Genomic DNA, 24,796 nt, shown 5'->3' on the forward strand with positions numbered 1-24,796 from the left:
GTGGGCCAACAAAATATAAATTTGGGGTAAGATAACGTGGGCCAACAAAATATAAATTTTGGGCCATTTTTAAAAACAATTCTAATAAAGGATGTGTATATATTCTGGTCATGTAAGTATATATTGATTTATATTTAATTTTTTTTAATTTTTTTAAAAAATTGGTTTGAAACTGTATTTGAAAAAAACATGTAATAGCTTTTAGATGTACACCAACTTAAAAAATGTTTCAAAAAGGACAAAAATGTACATTTTATTGATGGTTAGAATGACCAATTAGACCTAGAATTCAAGAAATTACACAAATGAGCATCAGTATACTTTGTAACAACCAAGGAATCATTTGGTAAATGATAAGTGAAAAGGCAACGTGCTTAGCATCTTAAGGCTGATTATGAGTTTTAAGTGCAGGCCCAACATGGCAGGGTTTTTGTAATAAAACTGTATTAGTCTCAATTAATACGTGCAAATAAGCTTCAGGTATTAAGCTTGAAATCAGTAATTACAAAATTTACCTATTGGGGAAGTGAATACTGAAACATCCTATTTGTGTCTTCCAAACCTTTCATATATGCAATGATTCAAACCAAAGACTTTTCCACCAAATAATCATTTCTTTTTGTTTTTTTAATTATAAAAAAAGGGATTTATATATAGTATATATCCTCATCCTGATGCCATGGGTGAGCAGAGTGGTGGCAGTGATGGAAAGCAATGCTGTTTAGAAAAAAACACGCCTTGAAAAGGTTGGAAGGCTTAATCAAAAGGAAATGGATGTGATCACATTTGGTGTTATAATCGCCATAATCTTGCTTTTTTTTTGCGCCGTTTGCTTCATCACCATCGAGGGCACCTGCAAGCGCCGTCCTTCCTAAACCTTTACATCCAAACACGCCCTTGCTGAAGCTCCTTTTAACTCTTTTTTCTGTCCTTTCTTTTTTATTCTATTTTTTATTTTTCCGCAAGGAAATTAGGGTTTCTGCTACGAAAAATTGGAAATGGGGTTTTTGAAGTGGCAGATCTCGGTAGTGTTGGTTGTCGGATTTGGGTTGAATCTGTGCTTTGGGCACGAGGGTCACCATTCTGGATCCTGTGCATCTGCGGTCCATGAGTCTCATGCTCACCACCACTGCGATCACGGAAGCCATTCCCATCATCATCATCATCATCATCATCATAGTCCAAGTGAGGAGAAGCTTACTATGTCCAAGCTCCCGGAGGAATTGGCTGAGGAGGAGGATCTGAAGTTGTACGGGCTCGGGTCCCACTACAACCACCATGACAGCCATGATCATGATCGTGATGCTCACGACCATGGGCTCTCTGGTGTTGGTAACTTTTTCAAATTATGCTAGTTAATTCGTGTTTCCCATTTTTTCTGTAGTGTCATTTCCTGTTAATTTTTATGCTTGCTCTCGTACTTTTGATGTTGCTTGATTGGATTTTACAACCTAAGTACTGAATCTATTATCTTGGGAGCTGTCTTTTCTTTAGAATTGTTTGATGTATGAGAATGTTGGGAACAACAAGCTAAATATGGGAATGCTGTGGATATTTAAAGTTGCAATGGTCGTCCATTAGGGAGTGTTTGTTAAGTTCCGCTAAGCCCTTTAATCTTGGAAAGCCTGTGCCAATGAAATACATGATTTGTTCTGTTGAACTTTACTTCTCCTCCAAGTTACAAATGGCTCCTATATATCTAGGATTAATGTATCAACCCATTAAGGATAAAGCATTCCATTTTGGGGGTAAAAGTTAGGCAAGCTTCTATACAATTTTTATTTGACCAAATGGTTTGCTCATGGTATTGACATGCAAATTTCTTGCATATATATGTTCTGGCTTGGTGAACTGAGTGATTCAATGGTAGAAAGCTACACCTTAATTTATTTATTTATTTATTTATTGTTTAGAGAATCATTTTAGTGGGAAAAAAGAGAGAATCGTTTTAGTAGTCTACAGTTGCTTAGGGTCTGTTCAGTGTGAGTTTTAGTATTCAATTTAATCTTGCAAGCCACTGGTAACAGGCTATAGGCTACTGGAGTCACTGAAATACACAATTTTCTCAGTGTTTTCCTTTTTGGGTCTGTTTTAATATTATTGGTTTTTGTTATGGTTCCTTTTCTGTGGGCAAGCAAGGACCATAATTGTTACTAAGTGCTTGTGGTACTACATGTCAATTATTTCATCCTTGTTCATATGATAATTTGTGGTCAAATCCTTTATGGATCCATTGGCAGGAAATACTATATATTTAAGGTAAATCCTTAGTGAGTGATGTTTAGGTGTTTGATTTTGGATATTTTAATTTTATGAATTTATGAGGGAAAAGTATATAAATTAAGGTAACTTCTCTGTGAGTGATATCTAGGTGTTTGATTTTGCATATATTCTCCTCCAAGTTACAAATGGCTCCTATATATCTAGGATTAATGTATCAACCCATTAAGGATAATGCATTCCATTTTGGGGGTAAAAGTTAGGCAAGCTTCTATACAATTTTTATTTGACCAAATGGTTTGCTCATGGTATTGACATGCAAATTTCTTGCATATATATGTTCTGGCTTGGTGAACTGAGTGATTCAATGGTAGAAAACTACACCTTAATTTATTCATTTATTTATTTTTTGTTTAGAGAATCATTTTAGTGGGAAAAAAGAGAGAATCGTTTTAGTAGTCTACAGTTGCTTAGGGTCTGTTCAGTGTGCAGTCTGTTTTCAATAAGTGCCCTCATAATATTTTGTTGCTTAAATATTAACCTAGAAATGTGATTGTTATCCTATCATGTCTAAGAATTGAAAACCTGGGTTCTTATCCCATCCTCCTGCTCTGTGAATAGGCTGTACAACATTTTTCTCTTCATAGCCCACATTATTGTAGCCCTTGTCTAATTGCTTTGAAATGCTACATTTAACTCAACACTTTACTATTGTAAACTGTGTATGAATTATTGTACAGTAATTGGAAGTTTGTGGTTAATTCACATCAAATGACTGCACCATGAATTAATGTAATCCTTAATCATCTTCGCTGACCTTCAAAGCATCACCATGTTTCCTTTGTATTGTCCACTTCACTAAGCAGATTTTCTGTCAAGAAGTCTGTTAAAATTGACCACTTCATCCCAGAAATTAAAAAAAAAAAGGAAAGAAAAAGAAAAACGAAAAAAGATTGAGACATGCCAGAATTGACAATTTTGGGCTTGCTTGAGTTTCTTTATGGCTGATATTTAGTTCAAGGGGCACAGAAAGATCATGTTATCCACATATTTGGTTCTAATGGTTGTTCAGGCTTGGAGTGCTCTAGTGTATTATGTTCGCTCACCTGGGAATGGGGGAGACAGATGTATTATAGTAGAATGAAGCCTTAGTGATTTAGTAATACAGTTTCAGGTTTTTTTCTCTGTAATCATTATGATATTCCTTGATACCAATTTCAGTGGTTTGAAGCAGGAAACATGATCTGTACCTATTCCAAAATCATACTCTACAGTAGTTGGTTTTGCACAAAATCTTCCCTACAAGGTTAAAAAATAGCAAAATCTCATAATTTACCATCAAAATTCAGTATTTCCTTTTTTAGAGTATGAATCCTTAACTCCAACATCTGAAGTATGTGGCAAATATACTATATATATAAGTATGGATGTAGATATAATGTTTCCTGCTTCAAAATATTGAAGTTGGTGTCAAGGAATTAAACATCTAGTTAGTTTTTCTCTTTTAATCGTAATGATGACTGTGAAACAGAACCTCAGAACTGTTTTAGTAAATCATTAAAGGCTTTATTCTACTACAACATGTCCTCTCCATTCCCATGTCAGTGAACATTACTCACTATAGCATGCTGAGCCTGAACCTGTGAAACATAAACTTGAGCATGATATATATACATATATATGCCGGTCACAGAAAGTTAAAAACATGGTATTAGTTTCTAGAATCAAACACGTGTGAGTTTTAGTATTCAATTTAATCTTGCAAGCCACTGGTAACAGGCTATAGGCTACTGGAGTCACTGAAATACACAATTTTCTCAGTGTTTTCCTTTTTGGGTCTATTTTAATATTATTGGTTTTTGTCATGGTTCCTTTTCTGTGGGCAAGCAAGGACCATAATTGTTACTAAGTGCTTGTGGTACTACATGTCAATTATTTCATCCTTGTTCATATGATAATTTGTGGTCAAATCCTTTATGGATCCATTGGCAGGAAATACTATATATTTAAGGTAAATCCTTAGTGAGTGATGTTTAGGTGTTTGATTTTGGATATTTTAATTTTATGAATTTATGAGGGAAATGTATATAAATTAAGGTAACTTCTTTGTGAGTGATATCTAGGTGTTTGATTTTGCATATATTTGGAGTGGGTTATAGTGTATATATAGGAGATTTCTCAATGTCCATGGTAGACTTTGTGGACTGGTTGAGCTTTAAATAGGAAGAGGGAGTTGTTTTTGTTTCTCTTTCTTTGGGCCTTTTGGCGTCTTTGTATACCTTTGTTTGGTGCTATTAATATATTTTCTATTTTCTTATCAAGTGTTTTTTTTGGTTTGCATATTTTTGTTTGTGTCATGAGTTTCAGTATAGGTTTTGATGGAGCAATTGGATATTTCTGTTCCTTGTAACATCAGTTCAAATAGCATAGGGCTCAATAGAGCTACTGGATATGTATGTTCCATGTGGTGTTGTTGACCTGTTTATTTGCTTTGATCTATTTGAGTTTTCTAGGTGTTAATTTATTTCATATTTTATTGTCATATAATTTGCTGCACCAATAGGATTTAACATGTCCTCCACAATCTTTGTATTACTGAAGGAAATCATCAGAAATGTGTTTACTGTTATTGTGATTCCAATATCAGTTTTGAATATTATATCTTATTGCCTCTAACTCAGCCTTTGTTTTTTCTCCCTGATAGGTTTGTGGGTTCATGCAATGGGCTGCTCACTGTTGGTGAGCATGGCTTCCCTTATTTGCCTCATTATTTTGCCAGTAATATTCAGTAAGTAGCTTGGATGTCTTAATATGCTCACTGGACTTGTTCATGACCTTAGCAATACTTTTGCTGAATTCAGTTATGCCTTTTGTTTTAAGATGCCTATCCCGACGAACAAGGACTGAACTTGTTGAGTTATTGCAGTACAAGGAAAACCATCCAAGGCAGTTGTTGATTCATTGGCTGTATTTGGGGTAAGATTCTTCAAGCTTGTTTATTTGGTTTGTGTATTTGGAAATTGCTTCTGCCAGTTTTTGGTTGTGGACTGTTTATGTCAATTCAGTGCATGAACTGGACTTATCCTTTGCTTTCATCATAACTATTGCTTAATGTTAATCTAGAAATATGTGAATAAATCTATTTATGTTACTTTTTTATATATGAAATTGATTGATTTTGGTTTTGCAACTACTTATGGTACTACTCCATACTTTTCTTCTATGAAGAGGAGTTATGATATCTATCTTTTCAAATTCATTGAAGTTAATGCTTTATTTTATCTTTTTCCTTTCTCTAATGTGATGTTTAATTGAGCTACCATCATTGGGAATTCTTAGCAATGTAATAGTATGTAAAAGTTGAAATTGTGCCGAATTGTCACCTTGTCTATGATGTGGGTGCCAAGTGTCTACATAACCAAACAGGTTACAGTTTGCCCAACTTATGCAGTTGGTGAAATGTGAAAGCACTCTGAGATTTGGTGTACTGGAATTACACCATATAGGAGCTCAAACAGTGTATTTTGAATACACCGGTGGTAAACCAAATCATCCTTGTCAAAAAGGTGGAATTTTGAATGGTGAAAGAGAAAAGTGAGAACAGGAAGTGAAGACTTCCATACTTCCTTCCGTTGTAATTTTATTATAAGAAAGAAGGACCATTAATAGGCAGAAGCCTAATTGAGTAAAATATTTTAATTTGCAAACTTGAAGTTTCTGGTTTGGTTCCATCTCCTCCCAATTTCCCAACAAGTCTATGCTTACCAGCAAAAAAGGAAGGGGAAAAATGGTATAGCATGATTTCACACTTGGAGACCATCTTGAAAAATTTCAGTTACATTGAGCCAAACATGGATAGAATGTAGAGTTAAAATGATTAGGATATTGGTTGGTCTTCTACATGCTACCACCAAAAAAAAAAAAAAAAACAGAAAAGCAAAAGAAAAAAAAAGGAAAAAGGATAAAGCATAGCATTACACTTGGGAGACCATCTTGAAAAATTTCAGCTCATAGATTGAACTAAACATGGGTAGGATGTTAATGGAAATGATTCATGAAATTTATCAGTCTCTCAGTAAAAAAGCTTGTTACAATTGAACTGTATATGTTATTTTTTCATTAAAAACGAAGCTTTGGCAGGTTGTTGTTTATCTAATGAAGAGGCTTTGTTTAGTGAGCTGCAGAAACACACTCAATGATTCCTCATTTATGGAATTGTGTTTTCATCTGCTTGAGGCCAAACTGGGGTTCAAGACCTGGGAGAGGTTAAATGGTGAAGCGACCCATGTGCCTCTAAAATCATATTCTCTGAATTATCCACTTATCGTTTATGTAGAAGTTCCCCTAATAGTCAAAACACTAAATCTATTATATTATTAATTCATAGTCTTTTTTTAATTTTTTTTGAAGTGGTTGTAATGTGGAAGGCTTGATTCTTCTCTTTTTAAATCCACCTATCAAAAAAAATGTGGAAGGCTTGATCCTCTGAGTTGTTCTACAAGAGTAGAATGCCGACAATGGATATGAATAGGGTTTTTTTTTTCTCCCTTTTTATCCATCCCTTAAAGATATGATTGAAAAACTATCTTTTGTATGCAAAATTGAAGTATCTAGGTTTCTTATGAATAGAGAGTCATGCTTGATAAAAATTTTACAACTTTGCTTCTTCGATTCTGATATTATGCTTCAAGTGTTTATAAAGTTCTGAATCACTCTTTGAAATTTTGATGTAATGAGGCATCATTAACATTTAGCTAGCTTCCTGCTTTCTACCAGCATTATGTATCAGGGTCATAAATAATTTTTTTTGACAGGCAATAGAAGCTAGGATTAAGAGCACCTAGCAAAACAGGAGGTGCAACCTCCATGGTCTTAAATATATAGGTTAGTTATTTTTCTTTTGAAAAAGAAACATAACAAGATATGTATAATTAACATTTTAGTAACTAGAAACCTACTCTACATAACATGTGTAAAATGTCTCCATAATCACTATATGGGGTTTTCTATTTTTACCTTTTATGCACAAAATAACATCATTGTAAGAAAAAAGAATCTCTAAAGTGTATGTTACTACAGGAAAATCCTTTGTTGTAGGCCTAAGAGATTTCATTCTAGATTGACTCTCAAAATCTTGTTTTAATTTTTCAGACTTGTGGATTTAGGTCAGAAAATGCTCATCTAACAGTTGAAATATAGAAATGTAAAAATGAAAAGAAAAATAGGAGATGCCAAGTGTGGCAGAAGGGTTCAGAGTGTTTTATTGTCAGTATCTGCAAATAGAAACCACAAGTGTGTGCTAGGTCATAGACTCGTTGCTGAAAAGGGATGGATCTGGTGTGTTGTGTAAATTGGACTTAGAGAAGGCTTATGATCATATTAATTGGGATTTTCTGCTGACAGTGATGCAAAAAATGGGTTTTGGGGATAAATGGGCTGGCTGGATTAGGTGGTGCATCTCCACTGCTTCTTTTTTAGTTTTGATTAACGGATCGCCTTCGGGGTTTTTCCAGAGCACTAGGGGGTTAAGGCAAGGGGATCCCCTATCCCCTTACTTATTTGTTTTAGGGATGGAGGCCTTAAGTTGCCTCATTAACAGAGCAGTTAGGGGGGTTTCCTTACCGGTTGCAGGATAAGGGGAAGGGGTGGCAGTGGGATCCAAGTGTCTTATCCGTTGTTTGCTGATGACACGTTGGTCTTTTGTGAGGATTCCCAAGAGCAAATGACTTTTCTAAGTTGGTTGTTAATGTGGTTTGAAGCCATCTCTGGTCTGAGCATCAATTTGAATAAGAGTGAAATTGTGCCGATGGGAAGAGTAGAGAACATTGAGGTTTTGGCTTCTGAACTGGGCTGCAAAGTGGGATCTCTTCCTTCCACTTATTTGGGGCTCCCTTTGGGTGCTCCTCATAAGTCGGTGGTAGTGCGGGATGGCGTGGAAGAGAGGATGCGGAAGAGATTTGCCTTGTGGAAGAGGCAGTTCATTTCCAAGGGAGGGAGAATCACTCATTCGGAGCACTTTGGTTAGCATGCCTATCTATCTCATGTCCTTGTTGCGTATGCCAAGAGTTGTTAGATTGAGGCTTGAGAAAATCCAAAGGGTTTTCCTTTGGGGTGGGGGAGCGTTGGAGAAGAGGCCCCATCTTGTAAAGTGGGCTGTTGTTTGTTCTCATAAAAAGAAGGGCGGTTTGGGGATTAGAAATCTTTCTATTCTCAATAGGGCCCTTTTGTGCAAATGGAGTTGGCGCTTTGCGGTTGAAAGGAAGTCCTTTTGGAAGCTTATTATTAGTAGGAAGTTTGCGGAAGAAGGTGGATGATGGAATTCCCGTGAGGTTAGGGAGGGCTATGGAGTGGGGTTTTGGAAGGAAATTAGAAAGAAGGTTCTCTGTTGCTTAAAAATGTTTCCTTCTCTGTGGGGGATGATAGAAGGGTGAGATTTTGGAAGGACATTTGGTGTAGGAATATTCCCCTTTGTGAGGCTTTTCCATCTTTGTTTGCCTTAGCGGTCTCTCAAGATGCGTGGGTAGTGGATTGTTGGGATTTTGTGGGGGATGTGGGGGTTTGGATTCCTTGTTTCTCTAGATCTTTAAATGATTGGGAGGTGGAGGCAGTGGAGAGGCTCCTTTCGACCCTTCAAGGAAAGAGGCTAGTTGCTGCTTTGGAGGATAGAGTGTTGTGGAAAGCATCGAAGAATGGGATTTTTTCTGTAAAATCCCTTTACAATACTCTTGAATCTAGTTGTGTAGTCCCGTTCCCTTAGAGCATCATTTGGAGCCCTTGTGTGCTTACAAAGGTGGGTTTTTTTTTTGCTTGGGAAGCTTTTTGGGGGAAGGTTCTAACCCAAGATCAACTCAAGAGGAGGGGCTGGATTTTAGCAAACATGTGCTTCTTGTGTTATGCTGAAGAGGAGACGATAAATCGCATCCTTGTTCACTGCCCCAATTCGAGGGTTTTGTGGGGTCTTGTGTTCTCTTTGTTTGGTGTTAATTGGGTCCTCCTGTTTACGGCTAGAGACACTCTCTCAGGATGGTCCGCTTCCTTTGTGGACAAGAAGCGTGGAAAGACTTGGTGGGCAACTCCTCTCTGTTTATTTTGGACGGTTTGGAAGGAAAGAAATAGGATAGTTTTTTATAATGAGGTTTTGTCGATTCAAAGAATGAAATTTTTTTTTGTTTGTTATCTCTTCTCTTGGGCTAAGTCTTGTTTAGATGGAGGACCCCATTCTTTAATTAACTTTGTTGATCGGTTGGGTTCTTGTTGAGGGCTGGTGAGTGTTTGCCTTTTTGTTTTTTTGTCTTTTGGTATCTCGTGTATATTTCCTGTATGCTTCGGGTTGCCTTTTAAACTCCCTTTTTCTAATAAAGCTTCTGTAGGTTTATCTATCAAAAAGAAAAAGTGTGTGCTAGGTCATAATCGATGCAATTTGGTAATCTTAATAAGGAGATCAAGGACTATGAACTTAAGTAGAATGTGCTTTTTCTGAATGGAATGCATACATTTCTCTAGGGTTCCTTTTTGTGACCTTCAATGTCTTTGCTATTTGCAGGCAGGAGCCATGTTAGGGGATGCTTTTCTTCACCAGTTGCCACATGCTTTTGGTATGATTTGGATCTGATATTTTATTTTGGTACTTATACTTCTTACTTTGTTTTTTAACCTCAAACTCTTGATTTCTTAGTATACTTTTTTTTTGATAGGCAAAGATAAAATATATTAATAGCGCCTAATAAAAGGGTGAACAAAAGCACACACGTTGTACACTATACTTAAAAAGTATGGAAAATGAATTAATTCTATTGAGGATGGGACCATATTTTCTAGTTGAAGACTGTTCTTTTTATTCTTTGGGTGGAAGATTTTTGTCAAATTACTCTAAGGATGTGTTTCCCACCAATGATGTGGAGGAGAAGGGATTTTTTTGGGTGGGGGCTTAAAGTGGTCACTTGATTTTAGTTTTAGTGGGGAGGGCAATCATACTAATTGAGAGTTAGAGTATCTTATTCCAAAATTTTGGCAAATTTTAATTGAATTTTAGACTTTTAGTTGTTGACATAATCAATTAAGCTAGAATTTATAAATAACCACACTGGCAGTAGGGAAAAATATTGAACATGTTTGGTTCCTATCTCTGAAACAGTTTTTGAGAACAGGTTAAAAGAAAGGGGAAAAAAGGAACATGTTTAAAAAGAAGTGGGAAAAAAGAAACGAACCCAGAATAATTTTCAGAGAATATGTTTTTGTATTCACTAAAAATGCTTATCCAAACAGTGGTTTTGTTTCTTTTCCTTTTTATTAGTGTTCCTACCTTTATCTTTTCTCAGAGAACAAAAATCTGTTCTCAAAGAATAGAGCTATACTGGCCCATATGATTTTTGTAGACCATTGTGGAATGTACACCATCCAATTGCAGCTAAAAAGGTGATGCGTTCTCTATTTTTACTGAAGTGATAATCACTAAAAATGCTTATCCAAACAGTGGTTTTGTTTCTTTTCCTTTTTATTAGTGTTCCTACCTTTATCTTTTCTCAGAGAACAAAAATCTGTTCTCAAAGAATAGAGCTATACTGGCCCATATGATTTTTGTAGACCATTGTGGAATGTACACCATCCAATTGCAGCTAAAAAGGTGATGCGTTCTCTATTTTTACTGAAGTGATAAAATGTAGATTTGCATATCATGCTGCCTGGACATCCCTGATGGTTCTGCAAACAACAGGTCAAAAATTTAATAGAGCCATTGCTTCTAGCAGGGGCAAGTATGAGAATAAAGAATTTGATAGTGACTTGTGATGGTTGAATTGAATTTGTAGGATTTACTGTCTTTTTAAAATGCATTTCCAACTTCATTGTTGAACATCATACTCCTACCTTGTCCTTTGTGTAGTCATGTTTGATTTTTATTTGGTAGGTGCTTCTAAAAACTTTATATCTGAACCTTTTAAAGTTATCCCGTATAAAAAGCCTTTCAGAAGATATATATATATATATAATGAGCATAACTTTTCATTTTTTCGGTGGTTATTTGTTGTTTTCTGTTGAGATATAAATAAATAATGTTATTTGTTGCAGGTGGCGAACATTCCCATTCACATGATGAGCATGCTCATCATCATGGACATGAGCATTCACATTCACATTCTCTGAAAGATCTTTCTGTTGGATTATCTGTTCTTGGTAAGTGAAAGACACATGTTATGCATGTTCCATTGATCAGTGCAACTATATCCTTCCTTGTTTTTCCATACTTGCATGTGTATAAAGCGGCCTCTATTTTCTGTATTTAGTTATTATACCTTTAATACTGTAGAGAAGAGATGGCTAATTACATTGAAAAGTAGTCTTAAATATGTATCATGAATGAATAACAATTTACACACAAATTTCCCTTGAAGCAAACTATGTGGCCAAATTGAAATTTAATTAATTTTGAGAATGAGTTACAATTTCTAGTTGGTCCTCTGATTCTTTTGATAATAACTGTTAGATAGTGTATAGTTATTTAGGTTATTTACTTTTCATTTTCCTTTTCTTTCCTTATTGTATTGTGGGTTCCACTAACATGTATATATATACCCAAGTCCAATGTGTATTCTTAACAGTTTTTCAATAACAATAATTAGGGATTCTCCCTTTTTTCTTTTTCTCTTCACATGGTATCAGAGCCTAGGGAGAAAAAAACCCTAATTATTTCCGCTTTATCCGTGAATCCATTCTGGGAAATCTTTCAGTGATCGTGTTTCATTCCGGTCACCCTTCCCATCTCCTAAAGCTTCCGATCAACCGTATCGCCATCAGAAAACCCTCACTGCCATCAGAAAACCCTCACCGCCGGCGACTTTTCAGGCGACTTTCCGGCGAAGTCCTTTTCCGACACCGACCATACCATCAGGTACGCAAGGAGGAGATCTTCAACTTTTCTCAAAACATTGGAGGAAGAATCCCAGCCATGCGCTGGCCACGCTCGTCTCTTCTCCGGCAGCCTGCATCTCACGCGCCGGCGCGTGAGGGCGTGTGGGGCACTTTCCGGCCACGCGCTTCCACCTCCAGCCTCGCCTGACGCTGTCTAGCCACCCTCCATCTGCGCTTGTGTCATCTGAGCCCTAAAAGTGCATTTTTTGGGGTTTTTTTTTGTCTCCGCCGGCCCTCTAAACCGCCTTTCTGGCGACCTCCGGTGACTTCCTCTCCACCCCGAGCCCTGCACATGTCTTAGGAAGTCCGCGATAAGCCGTATTAGGACTCTCTTCGATCCAAACGTGTTTCGTTCACCAGATAAGTAGATATGACTACTAAAAGTTTCACTTTTTCCTCTGTCATATCTGGATCTCTTATGATTACTTCGGAGAAATTGATTGGGAGTGAAAATTATTTGTCCTGATCTGCCTCTGTGGAGCTGTGGTTTATGGGTCAAGGTTATGAGGATCACCTTGTTATGCAGGAGGCAGATATCCCTGAGGTTGATAGAGTACAATGGAGGAAGATAGATGCACAGTTATGTAGTGTGTTATGGCAATCAGTTGATCCTAAGATTCTGCTTCATCTTCGGGCCTACAAAACATGCTTTAAATTTTGGAATCAGGCGAAAGGGCTATACATGAATGATATCCAACGTCTTTATAAGGTAGCTTCTTCTATTGTCAATGTCAGACAACAAGACATGGATTTATCTACTTATATTGGCCAGATTGCCTCTCTTAAGGAGGAATTCTTGACCGTGATGCCTCTTACTACTGATATTGGGGATCAACGAACACAGATTGACAAGTTCTTCATGGTTCTTATGCTTATTAGCCTCCGTCCAGATCTCGAGACCGTCCGCAATCAGATTCTTGGCAGTTCCTCCGTTCCATCCTTGGATGATGTATTTGCTCGCCTCCTCCGTATCTTCTCCACTCAGACTTTGCCATCTGATAACACTTCAGATTCTTTTGTGTTAGTTTCTCAAACTAGCTCTCGAGGAGGATGCAGTGGTAACCGAGGTAGAGGCCAATGTCCTCATTGCACCTATTGCAATAAGCTTGGCCACACTCGTGATCGGTGTTATCAGTTACATGGGCGGCCTCCCCGCACTGCCCACGTGGCCCAGTCATCTGATCCTCGGTCGCCTCAGCCTCCCAGTTCCTCCACATCTCAGGGTATTTCCCTCACTGACAGTGAGTATGATGACTGTCTCCGCTATCAGGCCACCAAGTCAGCTTCTATTGCTTCTGTTGCCCAGACTGGTAATGTTTCTGCTTGTCTTACCTACACATCTTCTCTTAGACCTTGGATTCTGGATTCTGGCGCTTCTGATCACATATCTGGTAATAAGGATATTTTCTCTAACTATGGCTAAAGGTTACTACCTCTACCTTACCTACTGTTACTTTAGCTAATGGTTCCCAAACTATGGCTAAAGGTTTTGGTTTCGCTCATCCTCTCCCTTCCTTACCTCCATTCTATCCTTTATGCCCCTGAGTGTCCTTTTAATCTTATTTCCATTAGCAAAATAACTCGTACTCTTAACTATTCTATCACTTTCTCTGATAAATTTGTGACCTTACAGGACTGGAGTATGGGGAAGACGATTGGCATAGGACGTGAGTCTCAAGGCCTCTATCATCTCACCGCGCCTTCAACTCCTGCAGTTTGCATTTCCACTGATGCTTCCCTTCTCATCCACAGTCGCCTGGGCCACCCTAGTCTATCCAAGTTCCAGAAAATGGTCCCTAGTTTTTCATCTTTGTTGTCGCTTGCATGTGAGTCATGTCAGCTTGGGGAACATACTCGTGTCTCGTTCCCAAAGCGTTTGAATAATTGGGCAAAGTCTCCTTTTGAACTTGTCCACACTGATGTTTGGGGTCCTTGTCGGACCGCGTCTACTTTAAGATTTCAGTATTTTGTCACTTTCATTGATGACTATTCTCGATGTACTTGGTTATTTTTAATGAAAAATCGAGCTGAGTTATTCTCTATTTTTCAGAAATTTTATGCTGAAATCCAAACCCAGTTCAATATTTCTATTCGTGTGTTGCGCAGTGACAATGCTAGGGAATATTTTTCTACACCATTTACTTCAATTATGTCCCAGCATGGGATCATTCATCAGTCTTCCTGTGCTCATACTCCTCAACAAAATGGGGTAGCTGAACGTAAAAATCGACATCTTGTTGAGATAGCTCATACTCTCCTTCTCCATAGTCATGTTCCTTTTCGTTTTTGGGAAAACACTGTTCTTACAGCATGTTATTTGATTAATCGTATGCCATCATCTGTATTACACGATCAGATTCCTCATTCCCTTCTTTTCCCTGACCAACCACTTTATTTCCTTCCTCCTCATGTTTTTGGTTGTACTTGCTTTGTTCATATTCTCACTCCTGGACAGGACAAACTTTCTGTCAGAGCCACAAAATGCATCTTCTTGGGATATTCCAGACTTCAAAAGGGTTATCGTTGTTATTCCTCTGAGACTCATCGCTACTTTCTCTCCGCTGATGTCACTTTCTTTGAGGACTCACCATTCTTCTCCACCTCTGAGTCTCTTCCTGTTTTTAAAGTCTTACCCCTTCCCATTATCTCCCCACCTGATGTAGTGCCTTCTCGCCCACTTCAGGTTTATCATCGCCGTCATCGTGTGGCTGTTCCTCCTTCTTTGGCCGAGGTACCTGCTAACTCACTTCCTATGCCTTCGGCTTCTCCTGCCCCGACTCTGCCTCCTTCTGCTGACTTACCCATTGCTCTTCAGAAAGGTAATCGATCTACTCGTAATCCTCATCCCATTTACAATTTTTTGAGTTACCATTGATTATCTTCACCTTATTCTGCATTTATTTCTGCTATATCTTCTGTTTTTCTTCCCAAGAGCACCCCTGAGGCTCTTTCCCATCCAGGCTGGCGACAGACAATGGTAGATGAAATGGTTGCTTTACACTCCAATGACACTTGGGATCTTGTTGTTTTACCCTCTGGTAAATCTACAGTTGGTTGTCATTGGGTCTACACAGTTAAGGTTGGCCCTGATGGTCAGGTTGATTAAGGCCCGCTTGGTTGCTAAAGGCTATACTCAGGTTTATGGTTCTGATTATGGTGACATTTTCTCTCCTGTTGCCAAGATAGCTTCTTTCGTCTATTGCTCTCCATGGATGCTATGCGTTCTTGGCCTCTTTATCAGTTAGATATTAAAAATGCTTTCCTTCATGGGGATCTTGCTGAGGAAGTTTATATGGAGCAACCACCTGGTTTTGTTGCTCAGGGGGAGTCTGGTTTAGTGTGCAGGTTACGCCGTTCTCTATATGACTTGAAACAATCTCCTTGAGCATGGTTTAACCGTTGTAGTTCTGTTGTTCAGGAGTTTGGCATGTTCCGCAGTACAACAGACCATTCCGTTTTCTATCATCATAACTCATCGGGGCAGTGTATTTATCTGGTAGTTTATTTGGACGACATCGTCATTACAGGCAGTGATCAGAATGGTATTCAGAAACTAAAGCAACACCTTTTCACCCACTTTCAGACTAAAGACTTGGGGAAACTCAAGTATTTCTTAGGGATTGAGATAGCTCAATCTAGTTCCGGTGTGGTTCTTTCCCAAAGGAAGTATGCTTTAGACATCTTGGAAGAAACCGGTATGTTAGACTGTAAACCAGTAGACACTCCTATGGATCCAAATGTCAAAGTTATACCAGGACAGGGGGAGCCTTTAGGAGATCCTGGGAGATATCGGCGACTTGTAGGTAAACTGAACTACCTCACCATTACTCGTCCAGATATTTATTTTCTTGTAAGTGTGGTTAGTCAATTCCTACAGTTACCATGTGATAGCCATTGGGATGCTGTAATCCGCATTCTTCGATATATCAAAAGCACACCAGGCCAAGGTGTGTTGTACGAGAACAGAGGTCATACCCAAGTTGTTGGTTACACAGATGCAGATTGGGCTGGCTTACCCACAAATAGACGTTCCACTTCCGGGTATTGTGTTTTTATTGGAGGTAACCTAATATCTTGGAAGAGTAAGAAACAAGATGTAGTGGCCAGATCTAGTGCTGAAGCCGAGTATCGAGCTATGGCTCTGGCAACATGTGAATTGATATGGCTGAAACATCTTCTTCGGGAGTTGAGATTTGGAAAGGATGAACAGATGAAGTTCATCTGTGACAACCAAGCCGCTTTGCATATTGCATCCAATCCAGTCTTCCATGAAAGGACCAAACACATTGAAGTTGACTGTCACTTCATTAGAGAGAAGATCGCATCAGGATGTGTGGCGACTAGTTTTGTCAATTCAAATGATCAACTAGCAGATATTTTTACTAAATCTCTCAAAGGTCCTAGAATTAAATACATTTGTAACAAGCTTGGTGCATATAACATATATGCTCCAGCTTGAGGGGGAGTGTTAGATAGTGTATAGTTATTTAGGTTATTTACTTTTCCTTTTCCTTTTCTTTCCTTATTGTATTGTGGGTCCCACTAACATGTATACATATGCCCAAGTCCAATGTGTATTCTTAACAGTTTTTCAATAACAATAATTAGGGATTCTCCCTTTTCTCTCTCTCTCTCTTCACAGTAACCTTGACTTGGGCCTTGATTCTGTTTGAACCTTAGTGTGCCTTAGCTTGGGCTTGGACTTTAGTGTGTCTTCAACTTGGGCTTGGACCTTGGCTTATCTTGGGTCGAGCTTGGACTTTGGTGTGACTAATGCTCACCGAGGGCACGAATGCCTCGAGCTTGAACTTCGAATATTCGAACTTGGCTTTCAAATATTTGAACTTGGTCTTCAAATTTTGGAAGACTTGATCTTTAAATCTTCGAAAGCTTGATCTTCGAATCTTTAAGGCTTTGAAGAACTTCTTGAATCCTTAAGGTGGAATTTCTCCAACTCTTCTCAAGTGCAAAAGTCTTCCTACATCTTTCAATGTGATTTTGAAAACTAAGGAGATCCCTTTATTCACAAGGGTAAAGAGAGAGATATTTGGATAGTTTTTCTTATTCCTTGCAAATATTATTCGTTAATTAAAGTTAATATTTAGGTAGATTTTGAGACATTTGGATAGTCTTAATCCTTGAAGTATTATTCTTTAATTAAAAATTAATATTTGTGAAACTTGACAAGGCATATTAGGATACTTTCTAATTTATTTTTTAATGAGACTCGATACTTTCTCACTTATAAAGTTCATTTATTTATTTATTTATTTTGATAGTTATATTTTAATTACCAAAATTCTTATTTTTTTTGTTTAATTTGAAGACCACTTGTCTTCCTTTTGCATGAGGCCCACATGTCATAATTTGATTTGATAAAATTATTTTCAAGTGACAATTTTATTTTGTTATACTCATTTTATATTGTATATTTTTTATGACACGGTGGTGATTAATGACTGGTTAAAATTTTTTACAACTCTACAAACAAATACAACAAATATGTTGCTAACAGTTGATGAAAATATTATGAGGCTTTCTTTATTACTAAAACTAAAAAGCATTGCTGAGATAGGGTTGAGTGCAGAGAAATCCCCTAGGGAAGTTTGTGTTTGAAGAGAGGTTTGTGGTAGCGTAAGCCTTGTCGCTAAATAAGATTTAGCCATATTGACAAGATTATCTATTGCTTTGTTGGGTGATGAATGGAGTTATCTGTTGGTACTCAATTTAATACTGCCTGGCACTTTTGAGACTTGTAATTACTCAAATATGAGCTAGACTTTTCATTTTCTCTTCCTGCAAGAATCAATGAGGTTGTAAGGAATGCATTCCATAAAGGACAATAGGAGCCTTTTCCCACGATTATCCTTCACAGGATCTCAATCTCTAAGGGTTTGATCTTCTTTGGCTATCATGTGAAATTAAAAATTTGAGAATTCCATCATGATGCATGAAATTGAAGTACTGATCTTGCATATTATCTGAAAGAACCCTATAGATTACTCTCTCCTTAAAAGTGGTGGTGAACCAATTTGCCTCATGATGATGACCAGGTGTTGCTTAAGTTTAACCTTATCTATGCCTAATAATAACCAATTCTAGGTTTCCCTGAATCAGTCAGAATGAATGCTTCTTCTTTTTATTGAGCTGGAATGGATAACTTCTACTTATCCAAAAAAAAGAGGTAAAAAAAAAAAATGTACTGTCTGTTCTATCCTACACAGTGTTAGATACTTTAAATTTTTGTGTATAATTTTGCATAGTAATAATTCCCAAAAAAGGGAAGAAAAGGAGTTCTGTTCAAGTGCCATATTTTGTAATATAACTGTTCTTAAGAATCTAATATATAAATGTTTGTCATTTTATATTAAATAATTCTATGCTGTATAAACTTATCATCCACTTTTCTGTTGCTTAAGGGTTTATTTGTTTTGTTTCTTAATCATATTTTATCAGGTGCCTTCTCAATTGTATTACAATGGATTAAATCTTCCTACTGGAAAAATAAAAGAAGAAAAAAAAAAACCTTGAATTCTTGTTAATTATATGTTGGTTATTGCAGGTGGAATTGTACTTTTTCTTCTTGTGGAGAAGCTTGTGAGGTATGTTGAAGGTATATCTGGTGGAGCTAATAGTGCATGGAGTCATGGTCATCACCACCATCATCGTAAGAATGGTAAAAAGATGAAGGATGATAATGATGCTTGTGACAATCAGCAGTCTGAGTCTCTCAGTGAAAAGAATCAGAGTACATTGACTCCAGAATCTGTTGACTGTTTAACTGGAGAAAAACAAACTGAACATGAATCTCTTCTTCGGAAGGTAAGCTGAAGGGATAGGGTAAATTTTGCAACTATGTGGGAGCTTAGATCTGCTCTGAATTATGGCCTTGAAAAAGTCCCATGTGTACATGTCATGTATAAAAAGTATATTACTTTTCTGTTAAACAGCAATATTAAAGTTGGAGAGACATGCTTGTTGTATAATACCAATGTTAGAAAGTAAATTTCCAGCAAGTTGCATGCAGAAGTTGGAGGATAGCTAATTCAAGAAATGACACCCAATTTGAATAGTATCCTTGGAATTGCATATTGAACTTCTTGTAACATGCTTGCCTTCTGCAGAGAAATAGTATTTCTGGTTTGAGAGAAGATAAATCAGATTCAGATGCTGGAAATGGCTCCACCAATGATATTAAGTCCTTAAAGGAAAAAGAACCTGCTCAATCACCATCAAATCTTGTGTTTGGCTATCTTAATCTCTTTTCTGATGGTGTTGTAAGTATTTGTTCCTTATATTTGTAGTAAAGCTATTTGATAATTTATTCCTCAAGCTTTAATATTTTACTTGATATATTTTACTAAAATGAAATTCTTAATGTAGTCAAACTTAATTGTCTGAATATTGCAGCACAATTTTACTGATGGGATGGCTTTGGGAAGTGCTTTCTTGCTATATGGTTCTGTTGGTGGGTGGTCTCGAACTGTATTTTTGCTTGCTCATGAGCTCCCTCAAGAGGTCCCAATTCTATCTCTTGTACCTTGATTGGCCATGATTTTTTTTGGCTGCATGTGCAAGAATCAATCATCTACATTTCAGAATCATAATATTAACTTCAAATTTTGACTTACTAAGAATAATTTTTATGATTGTACGTTTACAAACCTTTAGTATTGTAAATTTAGTGGGCTGGTATGATGTCTTTATTTTGTAGCAGTATGTGTCCACATTCCATGTGTGCCTTTACTTTGTGAATTCCTTTTTCAATGTTGAAGTTTTTTCTCTTGAGATTTTGCTTTGGGAAGTCTTGAGGAAAAAAGTTCTTTGTTTTTCAACCAAATGTAATGATACCCCCTCTATTCTAGGTGGTTATTTACCTCTACTGCTTGGTAAACCCTGTACAGTAAAAAACATCCACAAAAGGTTAGGGGAGAAAACGAAATTTTGGTATGATCTATCAGATGGCAGCGCCCAAAATGTTTCTGATGCACTTGATAGGATGTGTGGAACTTTAGTCAAACCTAACAACTCTGTAGGCTTATCAAGTTTAACATTGGATTTTAAAGGTTTTACCCAAAAGAATCTTTATAAAATGTCTGGTTGCATGATGAATTGGAGATCATGGTTTTTCCCCACATTTGTTTGGGGGAACATGGTTTTAAAGAATTTCTATAGGCACCCTTTGGGGCTTGGCTTAGGTGGCAAGGGGTTGGGTGGGGATTGAGGAGGAGGCTTAGGTTTGGTTGAGATAAAGAAGTTTCCAATAATATTAAATAAAAAGAAAAGGTAAAAAAAAAAAGGGAAAAGAAAATTACTGTTGATCATCTTCTTTGGCATGATATTTGGGAAATTCTAGGGTCACCCATGGAATAAACATCTGATTATGCAAATTGGCCTCTGCATTACTCTGATCAAAAGTAATTTTTCTAGCTTGGCCGTTTATTTTATGTTCCTATTTGTCATATCAAGGAAGATGAGTTTGAGGCTCGAGAAGATTCAAAGAGAATTCCTTTGGGGAGGCTTCTCCCTAGAGAAAAAACCATATGTGATTAAATGGTTGATTGCTTGCATGGAAAGGCGAAAAGGATGCTTGGGATCAAAGATCTTTTTATCCTCAATAAGGCACTTCCTAGCAAGTGTTGTTGGAGATATGCTTAGAAGCGGGTTATTGTTGGGAATTCAAGGAAAAAGAGGGGGTTGGTGTTCTAGGGAATTGAAGGTTGGCTTTGGGGCAGGGTTGTGGACGACCATTAGGAGAGAGATATTATCAAAAGTAGAACCCGCTGTCTGTTATGGGAGATGGAAAGAGGGTGTAGTTTCGGGGGGAAAAAAATAGTGCATTGATTCTTCTTTGAGCATCTTTTTACCCTCATTGTATGTCATGGCTTTGTCTAAGGATTCTTGGGTGGCAGATGTTTGAGAGCAGTTTGGCAACGGAGGCCATTGAAATCTCTGCTTTTTAAAGGTAGTTGTATGATTGGGAGATGGAAAGAATTGAGACATTTCTCTTAAGTTTGCAAGAAAAGTCAGTGAATAATGTTGAAGAGGTCAGGATGGTGTGGATGAATTTGAGGAATGATAAATTTTCAATTAAATCCTTTTATTCTTTTTCATGCCGAAAAGGACTGAGTCCGTTCCCTGTGGGAGTAAATGGGGTCTTTATCTTGGAAAGCAACTTGTGGAAAAATATTGACTTTGATCTGCTACAAAGGAGACGATGATTCTTGGTGCATGGGTGCTTTCTGTGCGAAGAAGAGGAATATTGTTTTCTGTTGCCCCACTCTTCCCTTTACCTTTTGGTGCCCTTTGTATATGTCCTATATACTTTGTTGAGCTTCTTTATTAGCATTGCCAATATTGTTGCTTGCAACCAAAAAAAAAAAAATAAATAAATAAAATTGTGTTGCAATGGCAAGTAGATCTCTTTGTCCTTTTTCTGTCAGGTGACAGGAATATCAAGAGCTTGTTTGACAATTGTTTCTATAAACATTTTTCTCTTTAAAACAAAAAACAGTTTTCCAATGTCAAAAGCATGTTTGGTAAATTTTGGACTGGAATTTTTGAGAATTTGTTGAAAACAAAGTAATTTTTGAGAACAAATTTGATGTATTTTTCAGGTGTTTTTTATTGACTGTCATGAGTAACAATTGGAAGTAGGAAAAATTGATCGGGAACATTGTATTGTGCATGAATGCAGAGTGCCTTCATGAAAAGGAAACAATTTTTTAGAATTATATTCCCAAACAAAATTTTGTTTCTGAAAACAATGAAGTATTGTTTTCTTTCTGAACAGGCCCTAAGTTTCTTCTTTAGCTACCTCCTCTTTTGAAAATTGAAAAACATTAAAACTAATAAAAAAAAAATGTAAAATTTCATAATAATTGCTGAGAGCCTAATCTAGAAGTAACCTGCTTCTCCATGGACTGCATTTATAAAAATTTAAATATTATCAATACAGAAGTAATATACTTAATATGTAGTTGAGATAGTGACTTAAGATTAAAAATAACAAAAAAGAGTAAGAGATTGTATTTGAAAATTTTAAGAATAAATGGGCTCAGTTAATCGAGATTCTGATCCATGTTGATACTAAATAATTAGTACTAAAATTTTGGCCAATTAAAAAATCTTGGATTTGGATCTCTCTTCATGATTAGGGATTTCTTATTCATCATTCTTAGCATGTTGCTATAAGCATTGTGCCTCATTTTCTAGATTTTTTGGGTAGCACCATGGAATCAACAATCTCAACAAAGGCCATTAAAGCAAAATGGTTTCTCATGGCTTCTCTTTGAATTGGAACTTAAATTTACTCATTCCATATTTCTGCAACATGGTGATAATTCAAAAATGGATTTAGCTGAAGTGTTTTTACCTGGGATTCCTAGTGTTATATCAGAGATATTCTTGTGACTTGAAATATGCATAATAGATGACTTGAGATATTCTTGTGGATGCATTTCCGTGCAGGTTGGTGACTTTGGAATTCTGGTAAGATCTGGCTTCAGTGTCTCAAAGGCCCTCTTCTTCAACTTCCTCTCAGCTCTAGTTGCACTTGTTGGAACTGCTTTGGTTAGCATTTCTTCCACATGGCAGTTTTAACCCTATTATATTTTTATCTTAAATGATGGAAAAAAAATTAAATATATTTTGCTGCTGATCTCATAGGCTTTGCTCCTTGGACAAGATCCGGGACAGTCATCATTGATTGAGGTGAAAATTTGATAATGTTCAAAGAATGGGCTGCTAGAGTGCATTTTGGGCAGTCTTGATATGAGCATGTGTTTTATTTTGAATTTTTTTCTTCCCCTTTCCATGCAGGGATTTACAGCTGGTGGATTTATCTACATTGCAGTTGCTGGAGTGCTACCAGAAATGAACAATGGAAACTCAACATTGAAGGGCACATTTATCCAATTAACCTCGCTGATATTGGGCATGGCTGTTGCCCTTTGTATTTCCCTTGTAGAATGAAAGTGCATTTCGATTCTGTAACTATGTTGATGTTAAATGTGATGTGACTATGTTAACTTTCTGTCTCATAAACTTTCCAGTTATGTGCATTTCCATTCCGTAGTTGGCTTTTGTGTAGCCATGCGAAGTAGAGCGGACCCTAGCCATCATCTTCCCTTCAGCATAGGGTTTTTGGGTGAACATTGGATTGATCCTATAAAGGAGGGCTAGGATTTGAGGTTTTTGGGACCATCTACGCCCATTGAGAATTTGCGAGCTCCTTACCTCTCATTTGCACCTATAAATTTTAAAAAATAAATGGTATGTAATGCTCACGTCTGGCGGAATCCTCCTTTTGTGTTTTTGCAAAGATAGAAATTGTTAAAATATGTACTCCTTGATTTTGAATTATTGGTTGAGCAGTTTGTCACAAGAGAACCAGTCGCTGTCTACATTTTCTTCCTCCCCTTATTGTAGTGGCTATACCTTTCATGTCCTATGCTCTTGATAGCTAGATGTTGGATGGTCAAAAAGCTTCCAACTTGTACCCCATGATTTCAACAGTAGTTTGGAAATGGCGATCAATCTTCATAAAAAATCAAATCATCTACTCTTCAGTTTTCACGCTCTTATCCCTCATCCAACTTTGAATTTTGATGCAACTTCCCCGGTCTGAAGCAAGGTACCGCAAACAGGCTATGCCGCCACAGAAGTACGGTAAGAACAGAAATCCCAATTTGTTACTTTTTCCATTAAAAAATTAAGTTGTTTTACTTTTATAAATATTTTAGGTCACACCCTTGTAAAAATTATTGTGGGTATATTATATAGACTGCCAAGAAGATATGAGAGACAGATGGTTAAGTAGAGCACAGAGATTTAAGAGTAATACCAAGATAACATCCAATGTGTATACACCAGTGAAGAGTGACTTGTTAGGCATTATGCATAGTTATTGTTTGCTGACAATTTTTCTTCTTTTTGTATTCGGCTTTTAATCTCTATTAAAGTTGCTGTGATGAATTGAAATGACTTAGGTAAGTATTGAAAAGTTGAGGAAAGGTTAATATAATTTATGTAAGGCTTTTGGATTCAAGGATTTTTAAATTGAGTAAAAATATTTTTAAAATGTTTTTAAAAAAGGGTAGATTATTTTTATAATTGTAAAATATTTTAATTGGATTAATTTTAGTATTTTACAATTGTAATGGATATATTTTGAAAAATCTTAATTTGAGTCTACTAGGAATTTGTATCCTATATATACTTTTTAAATTCATTTTCTGATTGAATGCAAACATTACCTAGTTTGCCTTCCCATTTCAAACACTCTCCGAGAAGATTCTTATACTTTTGTTGTGAGGTGAAGTGCTGCATTGCAAACGTGAAGTTTAGTATTTATGAAGAGTGAGTCTAAGGGTTGTATTTGACAAGTAATTATATGTACTATTTCTCTCATATAGTGGATTGATTCAAAGTTTTTGAGCTCGTGGTTTTTTTTTTTTATTTTCGCACTTTGTGCGGAGGTTTTCCATATAAAAAATATTATCTATTATATATATATATATATATATATATATATATATATATATATATATATATATATATATATATATTTAAAAAAAAAAGTTTAATTCCCTCTCACAGTTTTAATTTGGGTAAAAAAAATCTCAATCCTTATATTAAAATATTTGAAAGATCATCCATTAAACCCTTT

At 36.6% G+C, this 24,796-nt stretch overlaps 1 protein-coding gene across 1 annotated transcript; it reads left to right on the forward strand.

Moving 5' to 3' along the window:
- The first annotated feature begins 678 nt into the window (after window positions 1-678).
- On the forward strand, window positions 679-23,202 carry LOC117913526 (IAA-alanine resistance protein 1). Its single transcript, XM_034828522.1, has 11 exons — window positions 679-1,332; window positions 4,925-5,008; window positions 5,147-5,196; window positions 9,764-9,815; window positions 11,287-11,391; window positions 18,689-18,948; window positions 19,251-19,403; window positions 19,537-19,644; window positions 22,597-22,698; window positions 22,795-22,839; window positions 22,948-23,202. The coding sequence occupies exons 1-11, from the start codon at window positions 999-1,001 to the stop codon at window positions 23,098-23,100; spliced, it is 1,446 nt and encodes a 481-aa protein (XP_034684413.1). The 5' UTR covers window positions 679-998; the 3' UTR covers window positions 23,101-23,202.
- The last annotated feature ends 1,594 nt before the right edge of the window (window positions 23,203-24,796 follow it).

This window comes from Vitis riparia, chromosome 1 (genome assembly GCF_004353265.1).
Source record: "Vitis riparia cultivar Riparia Gloire de Montpellier isolate 1030 chromosome 1, EGFV_Vit.rip_1.0, whole genome shotgun sequence".
In the NCBI taxonomy this organism is placed as follows: Eukaryota; Viridiplantae; Streptophyta; class Magnoliopsida; order Vitales; family Vitaceae; genus Vitis; species Vitis riparia.

Coding starts and splice junctions, on each gene's coding strand:
- LOC117913526 (XM_034828522.1), top strand. CDS start 999: ATGGGGTTTTTGAAGTGGCAGATCTCGGTAGTGTTGGTTGTCGGATTT. Junction 9,816..11,286: donor CCAGTTGCCACATGCTTTTG/GTATGATTTGGA, acceptor TATTTGTTGCAG/GTGGCGAACATTCCCATTCA. Junction 22,699..22,794: donor CACTTGTTGGAACTGCTTTG/GTTAGCATTTCT, acceptor CTGATCTCATAG/GCTTTGCTCCTTGGACAAGA.